General features: G+C 39.8%; 1 protein-coding gene across 4 annotated transcripts in view; it reads left to right on the forward strand.

Moving 5' to 3' along the window:
- The window catches only part of dock3 (dedicator of cytokinesis 3), a 557,701-nt gene that overhangs the window by 262,772 nt on the left and 275,593 nt on the right, over window positions 1–19,336 (forward strand). For all 4 annotated transcript variants that reach the window (XM_048254372.1, XM_048254373.1, XM_048254374.1 and 1 more), the window contains one exon: window positions 6,865–7,057. In XM_048254372.1, the coding sequence (XP_048110329.1) occupies window positions 6,865–7,057 (193 nt within the window). The remainder of the gene's footprint in view (window positions 1–6,864; window positions 7,058–19,336) is intronic.

Consider the following 19,336-nt stretch of genomic DNA (forward strand, 5'->3'; position numbering starts at 1 on the left):
CGGAGCATGCACAATTCAGCATCTGACATTTCGGAATCCAACAAAGCACCGACGAGGTGCGTTTGTGAAATGTACATATTTCATGCGTGTGCTTATTTGTTTATGTATTTTATTTTCTGGTATATTTACTTGCTTGGCCAGGTGGGGGCGCAATGAAAGGCAGGCCCATTGGGTGTCATCATAATCATAATATATATTAACCTGAGAAATTTCAGACCATTCATTTTAAGCAAAGAACATTTCTGATACACTTTTTGGTTGGCCAAATGGTGGCGCTATGTTAGGCATTGAAATTACAGATGTGAATATCATCACAATAATGTTATCCAAAATGTTTGTAAACTTTCAGATCAATCACTTAAGGCATTGTCCATTTCTGGCACGTTTCCTGCTTGACCAGGTGGTGGCGCTATGCCAGGCAGGCCCATTGGGTGTCTGGATATCATCATAATCATAATATCTATTAACCTGAGAAGTTTCAGATCATTTATTCAAAGCATTGAGCATTTCTGGCACATTTCCTGCTTGGCCAGATGGTGGCGCTGCTAGGCCTGTGAATTATGCATGTGAATATCATCACAATAATGATATCCAATATTTTATAAAGTTTCAGATCAATCACTTAAGGCATTTTCCATTTCTGGCACATTTCTTGCTTGGCCAGGTGGTGGCGCTATGCCAGGCAGGCCCATTGGGTGTCTGGATATCATCATAATCATGATATCTATTAACCTGAGAAGTTTCAGACTATTCATTCAATGCACTGTGATTTATGGCACATTTCCTGTTTATGTGGTGAGATATTAAAATCATATCAAATATATTACAACATTCAAAAATCCATTCACAATTTAACATCAGCGACATCTTGGCATAATGTTTGCCAAATTTCAAATGAATCTGACAAACCGTCTAGGAGGAGTGTGTTCAAATTCATCATGTGGCATCAGTATAATTGTCATTCTTTCTGTTGCAAGTTGGTGGCGCTATGCCAAACATGCATTATGGGCATGTGAATATTATCATTAAAGGTCCAGTATGTAGGAAATAATGGAAAATAAACTGTAACCATTCCAAAAATGATCACCATATGTTGTCAGAGAGTAAGGAAACACCACTAATTGAAGTAATGGCTTATTTGACAACATTACTCTAACCCGTAAAACCCCGTAAAACCCATGAAAAAAATGAGTTACAGGGCGGAATCTCTTGGAATTTTCGTTTATGTTTTGAACGATTTATTCTAGAATAGCGTGATAATAATGGGCTAGCTGCGTCCTCCTATTTGGGTTGCCAAATTAGCAAAGGCCAACTGTCAACAGCTGTCAGTTGTAGTCATGAACGCCCACTTAGAGGCAGGAAAATTTCCAAAATTAAAACAAGAAACAAATTAGGCCTAAGTGGACATCGGAGGAGCTTCCTGAGATGGTGACGTCTTCGTCAAACAAAGAATATCAAGTCTGACGCAGAGCTGGCCATATTTCTCCACAACAGGTAGCCTAGGCTAAACTTCATCTGCATCGCTAACTTCAGCTAAATATGTTACGTTGGTTAGAGAGGTATTTTTTGTTTTCACTGTTTCCGTAATGTGTAGCTGGGTCATAGTTGGAGAAACGTTAAAGCAGCTGCAGGTCAACTAACGTTATTAGCTAAGTCTTCATTACATCTGGCAACCCAGAAGAGGCTCGCGTCTGGTAGTCTTGAGAACGTTCACCAGTGTTTTGATTTTGGCCTACAGAACGTTCGGTAACAATCCTACAAATCACACCTTTAACCCTTAGAACCCTAAGCTGTTTTTAGGGCATTTTCACTACCTTTATTCATAAGGATTTATTGGTCATTGTAAGAGCCACACACACATATTATATGTTGTTTTTTTCAGCAGAGTCTAGGCTATCCAGATTTGCCATCATTTTATGTATTAGTACTAGCATTGATTTTATTTTGATTTTTAAAGAATTAAAATATAAAAAGCCTAATATAAACTTTTGACATGTATCTCACCACAGCAAGCTCATGGCTCTACATGCATTCCATGTGTGTGTAGGGCAGACTGTCCTGAATCTGGCAATATAATTGCCATGTTGGAGGGATACTCTGGGGCTGAGCAATTTACAGAAATATGTGGTGTGTGATTTACGGAAATAAATGCCATTTTTTATTTAGTGATGAAAAATGACCTTTCTGGGCTCCATATCTGTGACACGAACTGATCTGACCTGACTTGACCCGAGTTTGCGTGTTAGCTTGTGTGTTCCTATGGTGAATGCACTTATAATGATTCTCAACTTTTTACTGCATTGCCATGAACAAAGGAAAGGGAAAAAAGTTGTTTCTTTGTTGAACTAATTGGGATGCAATGTGAGCCTTGAATTGGATGCCATGCAGCAATTTGCTAGGATCTCAAAACCGGATTATGAACATGCTTTGCCGTTGAGAAACACACGATAGCGTTGGATTATAAACATGCTTTGCCACAAAAACAGACAAACACGTGGGGTAAGTCAAGCTATATGAAGTTATTATTTTGCTGTCACTTCGTCTTAAATGATAGCTATGTGTCACCTCTTTCATCTGACATACGTGGCATATCTATCCGATCACGGGTCCGCGAGTAATTCAAACGAGAGTAATGGGTGTGTTGGTTTGTGTACGTGCGTTATTATTTTGCAGTCACTTCGTCTGTCTTTATAAGCCAGAAGGATCGATATACATGGTACCAATGGATAGCCCTGTGTCTCCTCTTTCATAATATGCTTGCCATATCTATGCGATCACGGGTTCGCGAGTAATTCAAATGAGAGTGGGTGCGCAGGTGAACGCAGAGAAGTATAGACTGTAATAATGATGCAATTTGATTTAATTTCATGATTTTTTTTTTATTTTCATACTTGATCCTACAGACAAGTGTGTAGTCTCGTTGGAAAGCCCCACTTCTGCTCTGTCATGCAATAAAGGTTTCATCTCGCTGCAATGAAAAGCTCCGGAGCAATCTAACAGAGAAGAAAGGGTGTGTTTTTTGACGCACTTTGCATCAATCGGGTTCTAAGGGTTAACATGGTCTTCAATGACCTGTGAAATTTAAAACATTTCAAGCCATGCATGGTGATTTATGACACATTTATTGTTTATGTGGAAGGGTATTAAAATGATGAAAATCTCGTCAAATTACAAGATATAAAAAAAAGCTTCACAATTTAGAATCAGAAGCATATTGGCATCATGTATGCCAACTTTCACATGAATCTGATCAACCGTCTAGGAGGAGTATGTTAAAATTGATCATGTCCACAATGCACAAAATCCCAATTACCTCACTTCCTGTGGGCGTGGCTAATGGCATGTTAATACAAAAGTTGATTGTTTTTGGGAGTTACACACACCCACCAAATTTGGTGTGTGTATCTAAAACTATATGCCAACCACAAATCACAGTGACATAAGGGGGTGCTATGGAGTTCCTGGGCCAAGCCCAGCGCCAAGGCTTTTCCCCTGTGTATTCATGGTACCTCTTGACGTGTGTGCCAAATTTCATGCGTTTTCACCGATGGGAAGAACTTCTTTTGGCATCACAAATCATCACATTTTAGTCCGCACAAAATCCCAAATACCTCACTTCCTGTTGGGCGTGGCTAATGCATTGTACATACGAAAGTTGTTCATCTTGGGGAGATATACACACCTACCAAATTTGATGCGTCTAGCTGAAAAGTATGTGCCAACCACTGCCTCAATCACCTAAGGGGGCGCTACCGAGTACCTGTGGCCGGTTGCACAAAGCACCTTAAGTTTTTTCCCTTAAGTATGACCCTTAAGACTTAATTTCTCCTCAGGTAAGGGATTTACTTAAGGGTGTTGCACAGAATACCTTAAAATGTTTCCTTAGTTAAGGAGAAACGTCAAGGGATTTACTGCACTGAAAGGGATTTTCCGGCATGAAAATTCTATAGTTTCCACGGAGATTGTTCAACAGCTGTAGCCTAGCTAACTGCCTTTGCTGCGATGCCGTTAGTTAACCCACCGAACACAGTGCTTATATCTTATCATTCATCTTACCTTAATAATATTAGCGGAAATTATCCAGGTAGCAAGTAAAACATGTTATATACATGAACTGAACAATACTAGTTGGCAAGTTAGAAATGATCCTGACTGTCATCAGTGCACCAACGTTTTGCCTAGCGAACCGAACCGAAGCTCATAGGCTAACAAGACATCCACATGAATTGTTAATGTTAGCCTACGTAAACCAAACAATAACAATACGGCATGTTTCTGATAGGCCTATCTATTTGACAGAGGAAGCATATTGTTATATTGTTTTGAATGGTCAAAAGTAGTTAATAAACTTCATTTATCAGCATCAATTCAGTTAATAATATGGTTAAGGTAGAGTCAGATGTCCCTTAGGATTTTCCCCTTAGTTAGACTACTAAGGTCTTTTGTGCAACAGTTTAAGGGATTTCTTACAAGATAAGGACAAACCCTTAAATACTAAGGGAAAATGTTAAGGAACCCTTAAGGAGAAAACTTAAGGGTGTTTGTGCAACCATTTTTATTTTAAGGGACCCTTAAATCAGATTTTAAGGGAAAAACTTAACTTAAGGTGCTTTGTGCAACCGGCCACTGGGCCACGCCCGGGGCCAAGCTCTTGTACCTATCTGCGTTGCATGACACCTGACGTGTGTGCCAAATTTCAAGAGTTTTCGCCCATGTTAACCACCTCAAAAAAGGAAAGCAAAAAAGTAGAATAACAATAATAGGAATCCTTACAAAAACAATAGGGCCTTGCGCCCTTCGGTGCTCGAGCCCTAATAATTCAATTTAATCATAAATTCTACTGAAGGTTCTGCGCCCATCTCCCTACCCATCGGTGGGATACTTCACGAACCCTTCGTTCAACACACAACAAACCATATATTAGAATAAACAGCTGACCTCACCGAACAGAAAGGTGTAAAGCAGTCCCCTGTACAGTTAGCCGTTCCAGAGTAATCCAGTTTTGAATTTGCAGCAAATTTCGACATGCATGGATGTCCCCAAATTTGGGCTTTAGGTTTTACAATGTGTTTAAATTATTAAACTTATTAAAATGCCATGTCCAATACCCTGTACCATTCAATTTTATTTTATTTAATGATATTTATGTCAAAGATACAGGAGAGTGATAATACACACATAGCAGCCAATAAAATCTGTTGTTCAATATCTGACTGCTTGTATTGCCTCATGACCTCAAAATTTGCCTTGTTGTGTGCAGTAGAATTTTGATGCATCGCAATGCATCGTAGAATCGAATTGAATCGAATGCACACCCCTACTAATTATGATGTTTTGTTTGTGAATCCAAGGGAATTACCAGTGCATGAAAATGCAAAACATATGGTGTAAAATATAGTGTTAAAACAGATCATGTAGAGATAGTTAAATGGTTTTGCTTAGGTAGACATGGTTGTTGCAATGCCAAATAAAGCTGGTTCTATGATGGTTGCTAGGTTAATCATGTTGGTTGCTATGGAAACTGACATAGATGCTTTATTTCAATGGTTGGCCCGGCAGGACACTGAAGATTATGTGTAGGGCAACGGATCCCAGGAGATACAACTCATAAAATCCAAAATATCCAAAATATTTCAAAAATGAGTGTGGAAATGTTTTCCTTAGGTGCAAATGAGACAGAATGTAACATAAAATGATTTTTTACTACTATTTTTTCACTCTTGCCTGTTTAAGGGTTAAAGCACAGCACACGTTCAATGCCTTGTCTCGCAATAAGCGGGTGGAAATCGAATACTCTTTCCACAAAATAACGTGAATGGAATTTTGTTTGTTTAAATCTGAGGTTTTATGTGGCTGAAATCATAAAAAAATGTGATGAAAATATGTGAATCTGTTCGATCTGATAACATGCATTCAATGCAGTTGACTGTTAAATGTTATGTGTTTCGTGAACAAACAGCGTTGTTGTTCATTGATCTGTCCATTGTGCTGATTTTGTTCGAGACGATGTTTATCTCCTTCAAATGTGCGCTTATAAGGCCCAGACACACCACGCCGATTTCAGCTGTCGGGTGTCGTCAGTTGTATTGTTGGCACCGATTACATATGTTAAGCATGTTTTGTTGATTTATGGATAGGCCTACTGGTATTCAGTGATTTTAAGCCTCAATTAGGCCAGTATGAAGTTGGAAATTATTTGCTGGCAAAGAATCATTTATGAATGCACTTTTAAAAAGGTTGTGGAAATAAAATGTCTTTAATATATATATGATATGATATAATATATACATGATATTTAATCAGTTGTTGAAAGTCATCATTGCCTGGAACACACAAAAGATGGCATTTACTGCAGAGGCGTGTGTGGGTTAGGGCCAGCGGACGGGATTTTGGGGGCGAGGCTTAGCTGTCCTTACTTACTTTAAGGGAAGGCTCACATTCACCCAATTTGAAAACCCCTGAACTAGAGTGGTTAGTGGTGTTCGTTGGCACATGATTCTAATTGCTATTGTGATCTTATAATTGCCAATGTAAAGTCTATGGGGAATTTTTAAATAGTTTTTAATTCATAGTTTAAAAAGTATAAAAGTTACACATATGAAAAGTCATAGCCACCTGGTCCATTTGAAAACCTACGTTACGAAGTTTGAATGAAGTTTCTATGTTAATGGGTTCAAGAGAAATTGCTTACGGAAAAAGTGATATATAATAATAAAAAGGAAGGACTAGGAAGAACAGTACAGTGCATTTCCATGCACTGTAATAAGAAGAAACCAAGCCACCGGATTCCAATAGAGAGGATGCATCTATTCTGTCACTTATACTGTAACTTACTATTATTGGTCTCTTACATCTATCCTACAGGCTGCCTTATTAAACTCATTCCCAGCCATATTTGATGAGCTGCTCCAGATGTTTACTGTGCAGGAGGTGGCAGAGTTTGTGCGGGGCACCCTGGGGAGTATGGCAAGCACAATTCACATTGGACAGTCCATGGATGTGGTGAAACTGCAGTCCATTTCACATACTGTGGACAGTAGACTCTTCTTCTTCCCAGGTGAGAATTTGACCCTGGCTGTCATTGAAATGAGCACTTGTTTGAAAGAATAGAAACTGTTTTTTTTTTTTTTGAATATGAAATAAATCTATCTATTCATAGGACTTAGGACATAGGATTTGTTGTGGCACGCCCCATATACTCTATATTAAAAAAACATCTATAGACAGCAACATAGCTAATTTGTTGAATGTCAGCTGAAAATGTCACAGATCCTCAGTGTTTCCCAAACTTTTTGCTCTTGCATCACGCAGCACTATTTACTATGACAAAGCACACACCAACATGATATTAAGCATACAAAAGCCATGGCATAGGGTTGTTGCTGTTTTTTGCCCACCTCTGTTAAAATACTAATTTTGTCGCATGTCGGGAAGCTATGTACGAACCAATGACTTGAGCATTATTGTAACCTAACGTCTGTCTACCCCAGTTTTATTTTTTTTCCTGTTCAGTGCGCCAAAAGTGGTGAGTCAGGTTCATGGTTAAGCATCCTTTTTAAGTATTCATACAGTTTTTGTCAATGCCTTTCAGCTGTACAACATGACATGGCGGACAACGTTTTTATCCATCAAGTCATGTTGTGCCGGGTTTGAGGTTTGATTGGCTGTTTGTTGCACGCAAGTGGAACATTCCTTGACCAATATAGTGTGGGGAAGGAATCCGGAAGTTTGTCATTTTTAACGTTAGCATTTTAACATTTCCTGATTCATAAGAAAAAATCTCTGTGCAAATATAAATAGTTTTTTTGAAAATAGGGTTTGAGGGTATAGGGTTTGGTTTAAAATTTATTTAATATTCGGTCTTTTGTCTAGAACTGTTGTCTCTTAAAACTAAAGATTAAGCAAAAAATAAAATGAACTACTGCATGTTGCTTGTGTGGTGCAGCAAGCAGAAATGTTTAAAGGTATCAGTGGTTACAGATAACTCCTCACTCACTCCCCTATTACTGTAGTCCAACCAGTGTTAAATTGGAATCTCTAGAATTCTAAGAATAATACCACAGAAGTAGGTAACATTTGAAAATATAAAAATATAGTTTATTTTACATGTATTTCATGAAGGAATGTTTGAGGGCACATGCAACACTTAGAGTTTATCCACCTCTTATTAGAGTTGATAGATAGATAGATAGATAGATAGATAGATAGATAGATAGATAGATTCATAGATAGATATACTACATTCATCCCCAAAGGGAAATTACATTGTTCCAGCAGCAGGGAGATTGGCTAAAGGGTCAAGACAAGTCTCTCCAGTACCTTCATGATGTGTGATGTTAAGGCAACCTGTCTGTAGTCATTTAGGGCAGATGGAGAAGGTTTTTTGGGACCGGAACCAGGCAGGATGTCTTCCACAGCAAAAGCACCCTCCCCTGGCTAAGGCAGAGGTTAAAAAGGTGCTGCAGAATACCGCAGAGCTGTTCCGAACAGACCTTCAGCACCCTTAGGCCAGAGGTGGGCAAACTACGGCCTGCAGGCCGGATTCAGCCCGCCAAGCACTTTAATCCTGCCCACCGAGCATTTAATTAGGTTATCAGGCTGCTCGCTATTTTTTTCCTGTGATGGAGACAACATTGGTTAGCTTTACTCCAAACTGCTTTTCACTCTTCTTAGAGAACGTTTACAAAGTCAGTCTCAAAACATCATGTTACATAGAGATGACACTCTTTGTTATCTCCTTTGCAGCAGATCTAACTTGAACGTTATGCTACTCCATTTAATTGGGAATAGTTTGAGCGCGCACAAGAGGGAGAGAGAGCAGCAGGTTCCATCTGGCTTGTCATTGTTGATAATTGATATCTCTTTCTTATAAGAAACTTTTAAAAGGAAATCATGAAGGCAACAGTAGTTCCCACTACTGACCATTTAGAAACTGTGAGAGGGCACAGCCATAGGCATAGAACTAGCCATAGTGGAGTTGGAAGAAGATTATTGAGAGCGAAACGTGAATTATTCTTAAAGTGACAGTGCACCATTTATACATGTGTTAAACAACATCAAATTAGCAGTATTTTTTTAAGCAATTAATATAACAAAATTACTAATTGTAATCATTTAACCCTTAGAACCAGATTGACACAAAGTATGTCAAAAATCACACCCTTTCTTCTCTGTTACATTGCTCCAGAACAGTTCATAGCAGCAAGATGAAACCTATAGCGTGACAGAGCAGAAGTGGGGCTGTCCAACGAGACTATGCACTTGTCTGTACGATCAAGTATGAAAAAAATAAATAAATAATGAAGTGTCCTGAAATCGTCATGAAGGCTTCTGGATGTTGTGTGACCTAGCGTTCATGGGCTTCGGAAAAACCTTTCTCCGAGTGCAAACATCATCATTCCGCGTCATTCACGTCACTTAATGTGTGAGTCAGAGGTCGGAAACTGGGGCTAGATTTTGCTAACAGAGTTGCCCAGTTAGGGGCTCGTCATCACTTTTGTCGTCACGTTGTAGTTCGTTTGTAGTCCATGTGGCCTTTCATGTCCAACAGTTTTAATGTGAACTTGGGAATTTGCGTTTTTGTCACTTGAAAGCTGCATATCTTTCTTTCACGAGCATCTTACACTACATTTTAAGCAAATACAGTTGATTGTTTAGGATTAGTGAGTGTATGTTTAAACCTTTATTGTGGCATCCGTGTTTGTCACACATTCCGATGGCAAAGCACATGAACACTTGCTGTCCGAAAAACAAAGTAGCCATGGGGGTGGTCCTTGTCATTCCGAGGTGCTCTGAATGCACCATTAGTAACTTAGCGGTGACTATATTGATGACGTCACACACAGCGTTGGCATCAGCTGATGGCGGGATGTAAACAGCAACAGCAATGGCACAGAGGGGTATTCCAGAAAGGAGGTTTAACAAACACTTAGATAAAACTTAACCTCTGGGTTGTCTGAACCTGTGGCGACTAAACCCGAGCTGTCGGTTCCTAAACACCGGTTACCAGTTAGTTCAATCAACCCTGTGTTAGATAACCTAGAGTTGTGCGCGTTCACGGCGAACTTATAAAGGCATCATCTATTGAGAGTCGAAACCATGAGTGAAACCGGCGAAACGAAGAGCACCGTATTTTTCAGAGGCAGAGTAGTCGAGGCTTACAAGGAGAGAACTGTGATAACAAAAAAAAAGAGCAATACTTAAGCATCTGCGTCCGAGACCTTGCTTGGCAGAGAATAGCCTAACTGACTGTGTAAATGCGTACGTTTAGGATAGCCTATTTAATGTCAAAAGCACAATGAAATAATTCAGTGGACATCACATATTGTAGCCTATTGACTGCTTTAAATGATGCTATCTTAAACTAGCCTACCTTGTCACAGATTGAGTGGGCCATAGAATTCTTTGAGAATTCCAATGTAATTTTCTATTTTAACGCAGGTTCTGCAGCTGTGGGCCAATTTAAACTTTTGCGCCTCCATCATCGGAAGGGTGAAGAATGTCGGAAGGCATGGGTAGCCTATTGAACACATTTCGGTGCATATTTGAAAAATTTAATAAGTGATGCTAATCTGCCAGTTGGTGAAACTACAATTTAATGATCCTCGTGGGTTTGTGTCCAGGAAACGAATGAAGTTGCGCATGAACTGCTTTAGCGCAAGGCAAACTTTACGCACTGACCGATAGCTTGCCGATATGTTCTGCGTCTCCAATACTAACATTACAAAACTTCGCGGTCGGGAGGCGATCATCGATGCACATAATTTGAGAGAGGCAAAAAGTGTAGCCTATTGAAAAACTATTTTATCCCAAATGCCATCGGCATTCTTAACCAAACTAGTGACAACACACATACCTGGCTGAGCTGTTATGTAGCCTAGTCTTAAACTTATTTATTCATTTTCTATATGTTTTCCCTTTTTTGTAGCCTACTGCACTGTAATTATATCTTCAGTGTGTCTGAGATGTTTTTTTGTCCATCCGATGTCTGGTGAGCCAAAGGCAAATGTCCACTATGGTGTTGGCTAGATAAGATTTATTCTATTCTAATCCATGCGTAGCCTAATGTAGGGATGGAGTCGAGAATGCTTTTCAAGTAGCCACATTTAGGATTCAGCGGAAAAACTATAGTGCTCTTGTAAAACTCGTTTGGAAAAGAAAGGATGGGCTATCATGTGATGTCGTGGTCTTATCGCCCTCTCACGGCTTATTCCACAGATAAATATTAGGCCTACATGATTTTATGCTTCTTTGTCAATCGGACCTTCTTCAAAATGAAACGTCATTGCGTGACGTGTAACTAGAAAAGCATTTCCTGAAGGAAATACAGTGCATGCAAAGTTGTTGCTGGGTTTGTTGCTAGGGTAATTATAGTGGTTGCTATGCTATAAAGTGGTTGCTAGGCTGTCGCTAGGGTAATTATAGTGGTTGCTATGCTATAAAAGTGGTTGCTAGGTTGTTGCTAGGGTACTTAAGGTGGTTGCTAGGCTGTTGCTAGGGTAATTATAGTGGTTGCTATACTATAAAATTGGTTGCTAGGTTGTTGCTAGGGTACTTAAGGCGGTTGCTAGGTTGTTGCTAGGGTACCTAAGTGGTTGCTATGCTGTTACTAGGGTAATTATAGTGGTTGCTATGCTATTAAAGTGGTTGCTAGGTTGTTGCTAGGGTATTTAAGGTGGTTGCTAGGCTGTTGCTAGGATAATGATAGTGGTTGCTATGCTATACAAGTGGTTGCTAGGTTGTTGCTAGGGTACTTGTGGTTGCTAGGCTGTTGCTAGGGTAATTTTAGTGGTTGCTATGCTATAAAAGTGGTTGCTAGGTTGTTGCTAGGATATTTGAGGTGGTTGTTAGGCTGTTGCTAGGATAATGATAGTGGTTACTATGCTATAAAAGTAGGCTATGCTAGGTTGTTGCTAGGGTCATTATAGTGGTTACCATGCTTTAAAATGTGTAAATAGTAAAACAAAGTAAGAATAGTTAAAAGTTATTGAAATTGGGAGAAATAGAGAGAGGGATAGAGAAAATGAGGGAAAGTAAAGAAAAGGAAGTGAAAGAAAGTTGGGATGAGAAGTGAGCTATTCAGTTGAATGGAGAGGGACACAGAGAAGAGGTTCCATAGGGAGGGAAAGTAATCTCATCGCCATCTAGTGGTTGCGTTCCTAGAGTTTAGCGGATGGGATGGGATTTTTTTTTAGAAAAAATATATCTCGGTGCACATTGGGATCTTAATTTAATGCCTTCCATATGTTAGGCACTGGGGTCACCTCTATTGCTTCAAGTGGTCATACCTTATTTTTAGGATCAATCGTAAATCGAAGGGTAAAGTCACGTGGCTTTTTTGTAGTTCGTTTATGAAACAAAAGGAGCCATTTCGATTTTTTTAAATAAGGCAAAATAGGGTCTGACATTTTCACAGTTAAAAGATTATTACTGTATAGACACTGAAAAATATTTTTCAGTGTCTGATTTCATCGCTGATTTGGCTTCACAATATTTTTTTTAGAAATAGGTCTATGGGACTTAACATTGGAGCTGCTCTTCGATAGGAACGCAACCACTTGGGGTGCTGGTTTTCACTTTCCCTCCCTATTGAAGTTGCTGCAGGCAGTCAGTGAGAGAGCTAAGGTGCAGTTGATTGCATTCTAATTCCTTAATAGCCTATTATGATGTCATAAAGCTAATGTTAAGTCTATGGAGATTTTAAGTTTAGTTTTTATTTAAAATCTCAAAAAGTAAAAGTCGTAGAAATATGAAAAGTCATAGAACGAAAATTTGGTTCAAGAGCTACGCGTCAAAGTTTCTACGATAAGCGGTTCGAGTCAAATTAGGGCCTGGAATAATAATAATAATAATAAAACTAGAAATGCAATTCCAAGGAATTACCAGTGCATGAAAATGCTAAAGTTGTGATGTAAAATATCATGTATAGTTAAAACAGATAATACAGAGATGGTTACTACGGTGGTGCTAGGATAGACATGGTGGTTGCATAGCTTAATAAAAGTTGATAGTTTAAAAGTAGACTGTTTAAAAGCTGAATGTAGTTTAAAAGTTGTTGATAGACAGTAGATAGTTTAAAAGTTGTTGATAGACTGGAAGTTTAATGAATGTTGATATTCAAATAGTTTAATGGCTGTGTATAAGTAGATATTTGACGATAACTGAAAGTTGGAATGGCTCTAATGTTTGCTAGCAGTTATGCTAAGATTTTTAACTATGCTAACCATGCTACTTAGCTAATGTTTTATAGTAGTGCTAGCAATGCTAACATGCTAACCATGTTACTTAGCTAACGTTTTCTAGCAGTTTAATGAATGTTGATATTCAAATAGTTTAATGGCTGTGTATAAGTAGATATTTGACGATAACTGAAAGTTGGAATGGCTCTGATGTTTGCTAGCAGTTATGCTAAGATTTTAACTATGCTAACCATGCTACTTAGCTAATGTTTTATAGCAGTGCTAACAATGTTAACATGCTAACCATGCTACTTAGCTAACTTAGCTAACGTTTTCTAGCAGTTTTGATAAACATACTTACTATGCTAGCAATGCTAACTATGCTAACCATGCTACTTAGCTAACTTAACTAACGTTTTCTAGCAGTTTTGCTAAACATGCTAACTATGTTAACCATGTGACTTAGCTAACCTAGCTTATCATTTTTAGTAGTTATGCTAACTAGCATGCTAACAATGTTAACATGCTAACTATGCTAATTATGTGACTTAGCTAACCTATAGCTTATAGTGACTTAGCTAATCTATATTGATATAGACTAACAATGAAGTAAAGTTGTCCTTTTTGGAATGGGGAATAATGGCTATTTCTGTAAAACAGCGGGAGTAGGCGTGGTAGACCAACTGAATGCAAATTTACGTATGCAACCACGTCTGAGTGCTTTCTTGTCTCGGCACGCAACGTCATTAAGAAAGCGCTTGCCTCTGCAAAGATGCACATAGTATGATATACCTTAATATTATAGTTGAAAATACCTCCGAGAACTTGCCGCTCCACTTCCAATCAACTACAGTAGGCTATTCATCAAACGCCTATCAATAAAATAAGCAAACAAAGAGTACCTAGACCTTTGTTAATAATTATAAGGCTATCACAATTAAAATAATAACTATATGGTAGTAGGCAGACAATCTGTTTTGTTTTGCGAGCAAATACATTTAGCAAATAGTTTATAAATGGAATAAAGCTCCTTAAAAATTACCACGGAGGTCTGATGTGAATGACAGCTAGCTAAACCAATAAGACCATACCAATAGAATTAACTTAGCTTGGCTGTTAGCCTGGTCGGGACCAGGCTAGGTGCAGAGAATAAATCCCCATGGTAACTTAGGTGCCATCTCTTTTGTGAAACCAAGTCAAGGCTAAATTCATCCAGGATAACCTAAAAATCCCAGCTTAATCCCTTATCTAGGTTTTGTGATATACCCCTCAGGAACTGAAATCCCAGGTTTACCGCTAACTCTGGGTTAACATACCCAGTTAAGCCAGTAAACCTGCTTTCTGGAATACCCCCCAGGTAAATTCCCTTGGCATATAGAACGGGCGCAAGCTCACAGAAACTTCACAGTAAACATGCCCTGGATTGCACCCTCTGTTATTCACAAGCACAGCAAGCCCCCATCTTTCTTCTTACCACTCAGCCTGTGATCTCTATCAGCCTGCACAGTCAGAAATCTAGTGATGTTTGAGTCCGGAATATGCTACTGCATCCATGTCTCAGTGAAACACATTATACTGCATTCACTATATTCCCGCTGCAAGCGCTCCAAGCTCATCCATCTTGTTTGCCAATGACCTCACATTCCCCATGACGATCGATGGAATATAAGGTTTGAATATCCTTCTCCTTGCTTTCCTTAAGACACCAGTCCCTCGGCGCCTCAACTCAACTCCTCAGGGATTTGTTGCTTCGTTACTGATCGCGAAGGTAAACAATGCGGCCAGCAGCATTGCTATTGCGAGCCAACATAATAAATAAAAATACAAAAATGATATATACGAAATATACGCTATTTAGGCACTTGGTATCCAACCCGATTTAAAAAATGTTGTTTTCATATACATATAATATTGAGACATATCTCTCAGAAGCAATTGCCAAAAATCCCCAGTAGTCTCTACAACAGATAAAAGCAACATCACCAACATATCCTTTAGTTTAGCATACAGTTTACGTTTAAACAGAAGAAATTACCATTACCTGTGGTAATTGCAATTACCCATATTGATACCCCTGGACAAAGTACATCTGCTTATGTTATGAGGATAGAAAGGTGAAACAGCTTTTATAAAAACAATTCACAAACTCTCCTCAACAGAGAACAAAAGAGGCCTTGTACCTCCAGGCAAGGAGAAAACTAGCAACTTCCTTCGGTTGGCTACAAAACTGGTCTGAGGAGCAGTAGCACACAGGTTCTGAAAATCAGTAGCACTAAAAAAGGGGCCTACCAGCTCTTTCCCCATGATTCCAAAACATGACTCCGCCACCTCCTTGTAAACAAAACGTTTGAAAATTAGTCTTCATGTATTCCTGAGCCCACTGCAACCGTTTCTGCTTGTGAGCATTGTTTAGGGGTGGCCGAATAGTAGGCTTATGCACACTTGCAAACTTCTTGAGGATCCTATACCTTGAGGTTCGTGGGACTCCAGAGGCACCAGCGGCTTCAAATACCTGTTTGCTGCTTTGCAATGGCATTTCAGCAGCTGCTTTCTTAATCATATGAATTTGTCTGGCAGAAACCTTCCTTTATCTGCACGAACCCGCCTGTGCTCTGAATCAGCGACAAATTTCTTCACAGTACGATGATCATGCATACGTTTTTGGGAAATATCCAATGTTTTCATACCTTGTCCAAGGTAGTGCACAATTTAACACTTTTCACATTCCCCAGGAAGCCTAACTGAACTACAAGCACTCATTAATATAAAATGTTGGCATTAATTAGGATTTTAAAATTAAAATGATCATTGTTTCATGTTACACTCTTATATCAAAGGTCCTGTTCTTCATATGGACATTTTCAATAATCACTATTTTGCAAATGTTACCAGCACTACTTGTTCGCACGTAAATCAGCATTTTACATATTTCCATGTCGGATGTCCCGCAAATTGACAGCATAGACTAGCATCATACATTTAACTAATGTGCTAGCCGTTTGTGCATAACATATTCCCTGCTCCAGCAGACAGGGACAGATCCCCTGACACCAGCACCTTCTCTGTCCCCGTCACGTGGTTGTATGAGACCTCAGCACAGACAGACTCCTGCAGAGCAAAGTAGCGAACTAGGGTTGCAGCCCATACAGGAATATATGATCCACTTGATGGGTGATTGAACCGATTAGCACAAATGTACGACGGAGTATTAGGGCCACACATGAAGAAAAACATATTTTTGCCATGACGAGATTAAACTCGACATGTCGACTTTAAAATCGCCATGTCGACATAAAACTCAAAATTTTGAGAATAAAATTGATATGTCAACATTTTTTCATTCATAGTTCTTTTTTTCCATATGTTGCTGCGATCTATTATTTTTCTAAATTATTGCCACAGCCCATATGGAACCACGGACAGCAATTATTTTATCAGTTTTAACACTGAAACTATGCGTCAGATTTCATCTTCATATCCAATTTTGAATCCTTATCCAAACAGGTTTTACATTAGCATTGAGGGGACAGCATTTCCCCCATTGTTGCTTTAATTATCATGATATCATTATTATCACAATTATTATTGTTATGCTTTATTGTTATGTTACTCTGAGGCCGACACACCAGCTAACCAAAGGCATGGGCCTGTAACCATTCCAGCAGACATGCCACCACTTCATCCACTTATGCATAAAATGGACACAGGCACCCCAACATGGGATGAGGTTGTCAACATAGTAAAGCGGGCAAGGACGGCTTCAGCTCCAGGGCCCAATGGCATCCCATACAGGTTGTATAAGAACACGCCTGGTGTCTTGAAGTATCTCTGGCACCAAATGAAGCTGGCATGGAAAAAGGTGATCATACCAAGGGTGTGGAGAAGAGCTGGAGGAATACTCATCCCAAAGGAGAAAAACTCATCAACCATCAACCAGTTTAGACAGATAAGTCTGCTGAATGTTGAAGGGAAAATCTTCTTCAGCGTTGTGGCCCAAAGACTGTCTGCATTCCTGCTGAAAAATGAGTTTGTTGACACCTCAATACAAAAGGCTGGAGTTGGTGGTTTCTCTGGATGTCTCAAACATGCAAGCATCATCTGGCACCAACTACAGTCCTCCAAGAGGGAAAAGAAGGATCTGCATGTGGTGTTCCTGGACTTAGCCAATGCCTTTGGATCAGTGCCTTCTTTCAAGTCCCTGACAACATCACAAAACTCGTCCAGGCCTACTTCCGCGACATCCAATTCTGTGTGACAATGCATGAGAGCACTACAGCCTGGCAGCGGCTGGAACTCGGAATAATGGCAGGATGCACCATATCTCCTCTGGCATTCACCTTGGCTATGGAGTTGATCATTAGGGCTTCAGCATGGGTCGTTGGAGGGGAGCGTGTGGATGGAGGCCTACGTCTGCCCCCAATCAGGGCATACATGGACGACATGACCACCATAACATCTACGAAACCATGCACAAGACGGCTGTTGGAAAAGCTTCAAAGTAACATATCCTGGGCAGGAATGAAGATCAAACCCTGCAAGTCAAGGAGCATCTCAGTCGTCAAAGGCCAAATCACCAATGACACTTTCACCATCAATGATGAGCCAATCCCAACAATCCTACAGAAACCAATTAAAAGTCTCGGACGCTGGTACAATGCCACTCTCAATGACACAGAGCAAATAGAACAGCTCAGACAGGACACCATCAGCGGCCTGAAACAAATCAACAACACTGGCCTCCCAGGGAAACTAAAGCTGTGGTGCTTTCAATTTGGATTGTTGCCCCGCCTCATGTGGCCGATCATCATCTATGAGATCACCTCATCACATATCAGCCGACTGGAAAGACTGGTGAATGCTCAAGTAAGGAGGTGGCTTGGGCTGCCAAGATGCATGAGCAGTGTAGGGCTGTATGTTGATGGCCCACTCTCCTTGCCAATCTCAAGCTTGACTGAAGAGTACAAGTGTGCAAAGTCGCGACTGGAGATGACCCTGTCTGAGTCTCGGGACCCTTTGGTACACTGTGCTGCCCCAGCCTTGAGAACTGGCAATAAGTGGACACCAAAAGCAGCTGTTGGCCATGTGCAACAGGGCAGGGGGGGTTGGTTTTGGAGTGATGGCTCCTACCTGGGGGAAAGCTTCTCCAGTAGAGCGCCGGTGCATGGTGGTGGAGGAGATTCGAAGGCAAGAAGAAGCAGCCAGGTGTGCCGCAGGGACGGTGGATGAAATGGAATGGAATAGCCAAGAATAAAACATCATAGTAACATCACTGAGTGGTCCAAACAGGGTCTCAACTGGAAACAGAACTACTGAGATTGAAACATCGAGTCCTTTTGCGTAACTCTATGCACTTCAAAGCAGTTTATGTTTAAAGTGCTAACATTGTTCACAAAAGGTTGTGAAAACATCAACAACATGCACATCAGAGGACTGCTTTACTAATGTAAAATATAATTAGGCTACAATAGTTGCATTATATGCTTTTGCATGGTTGTGTGATGCTTGCATGAGAAATACATCCCAAAACAATACCAATTATATTGGTGCCATTGTTTTGGAATGTTTCCCTAATGCACTGGTAGGCAAATGGAAACAAATATTGACATGCTTTTTAATGAAATTACATTCGAATGCCTGAATGTAAGGATTCAGGAAAAACAATACCAGCTTTGGTGTATGGTAAATGGCGGAGTAGATAGGCGTAAATCACTGATCTGGAGATCTTTAACAGGAAGACTAATTATGCTACAATAGCTTTTGGCCACATTATATTCAAATTTGACTATACAATACTCAATGCTAGACAGTGTATTATGTCTCTGCTTTTATAGAAAGTTGCAAGAATCCACGTCGTTCTATTCAATGTTGTTACATAATTAAATAGCCTTCCAACAGGTTGAAGCGGCGCTTTGCTACCGTTAGTGAGTGAGTTTCTCTCGCGCATGACTCCATGCATTGAATGAACGCTCATACCACCACTTAATTGTATGCCTCTGATGACACCAAATTAGCAAGTATTTCCTCCTGATTGCAGAAACGTTTTTTTTTTCTTTTTCTGTCTGTAGGCCTACGCAGTTCCTTGATCAATTGCGCAGTAAATTATCAAACGAAGCACCGGGCATAATTTCACTCTGTGGCTCCGCAGACCAGCAGTGTCC

The sequence above is a fragment of the Alosa alosa genome, chromosome 10, assembly GCF_017589495.1.
Source record: "Alosa alosa isolate M-15738 ecotype Scorff River chromosome 10, AALO_Geno_1.1, whole genome shotgun sequence".
NCBI lineage: Eukaryota > Metazoa > Chordata > Actinopteri > Clupeiformes > Clupeidae > Alosa > Alosa alosa.